Genomic DNA, 5,242 nt, shown 5'->3' on the forward strand with positions numbered 1-5,242 from the left:
GGCGAAGTTGTAGCCCTGGTTGAAGCCGCTGTGATACGCGCGTGGGAACGTGATAACAAACTCCCCCGCGCATTGGTTGGTCCTCACCACCTGCATGGGGGGATTTGGGCTTAAAACACAAAGATTTGGGGCTGAAGAGCCGATATTGGGGTGGGGGTCCCATACGAAGCCCCCCCTTAGTCCTCACCATCCGGATGGGGTTTGATGGGGAGGATTTTGGGTTTAAAACCCAAAGATTTGGGCCTGAAGAGCCGATATTGGGGTGGGGGGACACATGAGGATCGCCCTTAGTCCTCACCATCTGGATGGGTGGATTCTGGGCTTAAAACACAAAGATTTGGGGCTCTGAAGATCCCCCTTGGTCCTCACCACCTGGATGGGGTTTGATGGGGAGGATTTTGGGCTTAAAACCCAAAGATTTGGGTCTGAAGAACTGATTTTTGGGGTGGGGGTCCCATCTGAAGCCCCCCTTTGGTCCTCACCACCTGGATGGGGTTTGATGGGGTGGATTTTAGGCTTAAAACACAAAGATTTGGGTCTGAAGAGCTGATATAGACACCTGAGGATCCCCCTTGGTCCTCACCACCTGGATGGGGTTTGATGGGTGGATTTTGGGCTTAAAACCCAAAGATTTGGGTCTAAAGAGCCGATATTGGGGTAAGGGGGGACACATGAGGATCCCCCTTGGTCCTCACCACCTGGATGGGGTTTGATGGGAGGATTTTGGGTTTAAAACACAAAGATTTGGGTCTGAAGAGCTGATTTTAGGGGAGGGGGTGACATATGAAGATCCCCCTTGGTCCTCACCATCTGGATGGGGTTTGATGGGGAGGATTTTGGGTTTGAAACACAAAGATTTGGGTCTGAAGAGCTGATTATGGAAGGGAGGGGGACACATATGAAGATCCCTTGGTCCTCACCATCTGAATGGGAGGATTTTGGGTTTAAAACCCAAAGATTTGGGTCTGAAGGGCTGATATAGACACATGAGGATCCCCCTTGGTCCTCACCACCTGGATGGGGTTTGATGGGAGGATTTTGGGTTTAAAACCCAAAGATTTGGGGACCTGAAGAGCTGATTTTAGGGGTGGGGGTCCCATACGAAGCCCCCCCTTGGTCCTCATCATCTGGATGGGAGGATTTTGGGCTTAAAACCCAAAGATTTGGGTCTGAAGGGCTGATATAGATACATGAGGATCCCCCTTGGTCCTCACCACCTGGATGGGGTTTGATGGGAGGATTTTGGGCTTAAAACCCAAAGATTTGGGCCTGAAGAGTTGATTTTAGGGGAGGGGGTGACATATGAAGATCCCCCTTGGTCCTCACCATCTGGATGGGAGGATTTTGGGCTTAAAACACAAAGATTTGGGTCTAAAGAGCTGATGCTGGGGTGGGGAGACACATATGAAGCCCCCCCTTGGTCCTCACCACCTGGATGGGGTTTGATGGGGAGGATTTTGGGCTTAAAACCCAAAGATTTGGGCCTGAAGAGTTGATTTTAGGGGAGGGGGTGACATATGAAGATTCCCCTTGGTCCTCACCATCTGGATGGGGAGGATTTTGGGCTTAAAACCCAAAGATTTGGGTCTGAAGAGCTGATTATGGAAGGGAGGACACATATGAAGCCCCCCCTTGGTCCTCACCACCTGGATGGGGTTTGATGGGAGGATTTTGGGTTTAAAACCCAAAGTTTTGGGTGCCTGAAGAGCCAATATTGGGGTGGGGGTCCCAGTGAAGCCCCCCCTTGGTCCTCACCATCTGGATGGGAGGATTTTGGGTTTAAAACCCAAAGATTTGGGGGTCTAAAGAGCTGATTTTTGGGCTGGGGGTCCCATCTGAAGCCCCCCCTTGGTCCTCACCATCTGGATGGGGATTTGATGGGGAGGATTTTGGGCTTAAAACCCAAAGATTTGGGTCTGAAGAGCTGATATAGACACATGAGGATCCCCCTTGGTCCNTATGGGGCGCTATGGGGCGCTATGTGGGTCAGTTTGGGCCGTTTCTCACCCAATCCGCGGTGCAGAAGTTGACGGCCTCGGCGAAGTTGTAGCCCTGGTTGAAGCCGCTGTGATACGCGCGTGGGAACGTGATAACAAACTCCCCCGCGCATTGGTTGGTCCTCACCACCTGCATGGGGGGATTTGGGCTTAAAACACAAAGATTTGGGGCTGAAGAGCCGATATTGGGGTGGGGGTCCCATACGAAGCCCCCCCTTAGTCCTCACCATCCGGATGGGGTTTGATGGGGAGGATTTTGGGTTTAAAACCCAAAGATTTGGGCCTGAAGAGCCGATATTGGGGTGGGGGGACACATGAGGATCGCCCTTAGTCCTCACCATCTGGATGGGTGGATTCTGGGCTTAAAACACAAAGATTTGGGGCTCTGAAGATCCCCCTTGGTCCTCACCACCTGGATGGGGTTTGATGGGGAGGATTTTGGGCTTAAAACCCAAAGATTTGGGTCTGAAGAACTGATTTTTGGGGTGGGGGTCCCATCTGAAGCCCCCCTTTGGTCCTCACCACCTGGATGGGGTTTGATGGGGTGGATTTTAGGCTTAAAACACAAAGATTTGGGTCTGAAGAGCTGATATAGACACCTGAGGATCCCCCTTGGTCCTCACCACCTGGATGGGGTTTGATGGGTGGATTTTGGGCTTAAAACCCAAAGATTTGGGTCTAAAGAGCCGATATTGGGGTAAGGGGGGACACATGAGGATCCCCCTTGGTCCTCACCACCTGGATGGGGTTTGATGGGAGGATTTTGGGTTTAAAACACAAAGATTTGGGTCTGAAGAGCTGATTTTAGGGGAGGGGGTGACATATGAAGATCCCCCTTGGTCCTCACCATCTGGATGGGGTTTGATGGGGAGGATTTTGGGTTTGAAACACAAAGATTTGGGTCTGAAGAGCTGATTATGGAAGGGAGGGGGACACATATGAAGATCCCTTGGTCCTCACCATCTGAATGGGAGGATTTTGGGTTTAAAACCCAAAGATTTGGGTCTGAAGGGCTGATATAGACACATGAGGATCCCCCTTGGTCCTCACCACCTGGATGGGGTTTGATGGGAGGATTTTGGGTTTAAAACCCAAAGATTTGGGGACCTGAAGAGCTGATTTTAGGGGTGGGGGTCCCATACGAAGCCCCCCCTTGGTCCTCATCATCTGGATGGGAGGATTTTGGGCTTAAAACCCAAAGATTTGGGTCTGAAGGGCTGATATAGATACATGAGGATCCCCCTTGGTCCTCACCACCTGGATGGGGTTTGATGGGAGGATTTTGGGCTTAAAACCCAAAGATTTGGGCCTGAAGAGTTGATTTTAGGGGAGGGGGTGACATATGAAGATCCCCCTTGGTCCTCACCATCTGGATGGGAGGATTTTGGGCTTAAAACACAAAGATTTGGGTCTGAAGGGCTGATATAGACACATGAGGACCCCCCTTGGTCCTCACCACCTGGATGGGGTTTGATGGGGTGGATTTTGGGTTTAAAACCCAAAGATTTGGGTGCCTGAAGAGCCGATATTGGGGTGGGGGTCCCAATGAAGCCCCCCCTTGGTCCTCACCATCTGGATGGGGTTTGATGGGGAGGATTTTAGGCTTAAAACCCAAAGATTTGGGGGCTTGAAGAGCTGATTTTAGGGGAGGGGGTCACATAGGAAGCCCCCCCTTGGTCCTCACCACCTGGATGGGAGGATTTTGGGCTTAAAACCCAAAGATTTGGGGGCCTGAAGAGCCGATATTGGGGTGGGGGTCCCATCTGAAGCCCCCCCTTGGTCCTCACCACCTGGATGGGGTTTGATGGGGTGGATTTTAGGCTTAAAACACAAAGATTTGGGGGCTTGAAGAGCTGATTTTAGGGGAGGGGGTCCCATATGAAGCCCCCCCTTGGTCCTCACCATCTGGATTTGAGGATTTTGGGCTTAAAACACAAAGATTTGGGTCTGAAGAGCTGATATTTGGGGGAGGGGGACACATATGAAGCCCCCCCTTGGTCCTCACCACCTGGATGGGAGGATTTTGGGCTTAAAACACAAAGATTTGGGTCTGAAGAGTTGATTTTGGGGTGGGGGGACACATGAGGATCCCCCTTGGTCCTCACCACCTGGATGGGGTTTGATGGGAGGATTTTGGGCTTAAAACACAAAGATTTGGGGACCTGAAGAGCCGATATTGGGGTGGGGGTCCCAGTGAAGCCCCCCCTTAGTCCTCACCACCTGGATGGGGTTTGATGGGAGGATTTTGGGTTTAAAACCCAAAGATTTGGGTGCCTGAAGAGCCGATATTGGGGTGGGGGTCCCAGTGAAGCCCCCCCTCGTACTCACCGGGACCCCGTGGGCCATGAGGGTGTTGGGGTTCATGATAGTGACCAACTGATGAAGGAGATCAGGCTGGGATTCAAATAGCTCCGGGGTCAGTTTCTTCATCACCTCCTCCAGGTGCTCGGCCGCGAACGACGGGACCCCGTACCACGTCTTGGGCTCACCCCTATGGATAGGGGGGGCAGTGGGGCAGGGGACCCCAGACCCACAGTGTGATGGGGGGCAGTGGGGCAGGGGACCCCATAACAGACCCCAGACCCACAGCGTGATGTGGGTCAGTGGGGCAGGAGACCCCATAACAGACCCCAGACCCACAGAGTGATGGGGGGCAGTGGGGCAGGGGACCCCATAACAGACCCCAGACCCACAGCGTGATGTGGGTTGGACCCAATGACCCTAAAAGGAAAACCCTGTTCCTAATAGGGGAAGGGTTGGGTTGGACCCATAGTTCCTATGGGGTGGGGGGGGTCAGTGGGGCAGGGGACCCCATAACAGACCCCAGACCCACAGCATGATGTGGGTTGGACCCAATGACTCCCCACCCCCTAAAAGGGGAAGGGTTGGGTTCACCCCTATATTATATGGGGTGGGGGGTCAGTGGGGCAGGGGACCCCAGACCCACAGTGTGATGGGGGTCAATGGGGCAGGGGACCCCATAACAGATCCCAGACCCACAGCGTGATGGGGGGCAGTGGGGCAGGGGACCCCAAAACAGACCCCAGGGGACCCCAGACCCACAGCGTGATGTGGGTCAGTGGGGCAGGGGACCCCACAACAGACCCCAGACCCTCAGCGTGATGTGGGTCAGTGGGGCAGGGGACCCCACAACAGACCCCAGACCCTCAGCGTGATGTGGGTTGGACCCAATGACCCTAAAAGGAAAACCCTGTTCCTAATAGGGGAAGGGTTGGACCCATAGT

General features: G+C 53.3%; 1 protein-coding gene across 1 annotated transcript; it reads right to left on the minus strand.

Annotated features, from left to right (window-relative positions):
• Nucleotides 1-1,986: 1,986 nt before the first annotated feature.
• Nucleotides 1,987-4,515, minus strand: LOC107307371 (lysine-specific demethylase 5C-like). The gene is made up of 2 exons (XM_015850874.2): nt 4,326-4,515; nt 1,987-2,127 (listed from the first exon to the last, which is right to left on the minus strand). Exons 1-2 carry the CDS (start codon nt 4,425-4,427, stop codon nt 1,987-1,989), a joined length of 243 nt encoding a protein of 80 aa, XP_015706360.1. The 5' UTR covers nt 4,428-4,515.
• Between the last annotated feature and the right edge of the window lie 727 nt (nt 4,516-5,242).

This window comes from Coturnix japonica, unplaced genomic scaffold (assembly GCF_001577835.2).
Source record: "Coturnix japonica isolate 7356 unplaced genomic scaffold, Coturnix japonica 2.1 chrUnrandom568, whole genome shotgun sequence".
NCBI classification, from domain to species: Eukaryota; Metazoa; Chordata; class Aves; order Galliformes; family Phasianidae; genus Coturnix; species Coturnix japonica.

What these genes read in the sequence shown, in the direction of transcription:
- LOC107307371 (XM_015850874.2), bottom strand. Translation starts at nt 4,427, where the DNA reads ATGAAGAAACTGACCCCGGAGCTATTTGAATCCCAGCCTGATCTCCTT. An exon ending in TCATGGCCCACGGGGTCCCG is followed by an intron (nt 2,128 to 4,325) that starts GTGAGTACGAGG and finishes CCCCCCATGCAG; the next exon opens with GTGGTGAGGACCAACCAATG.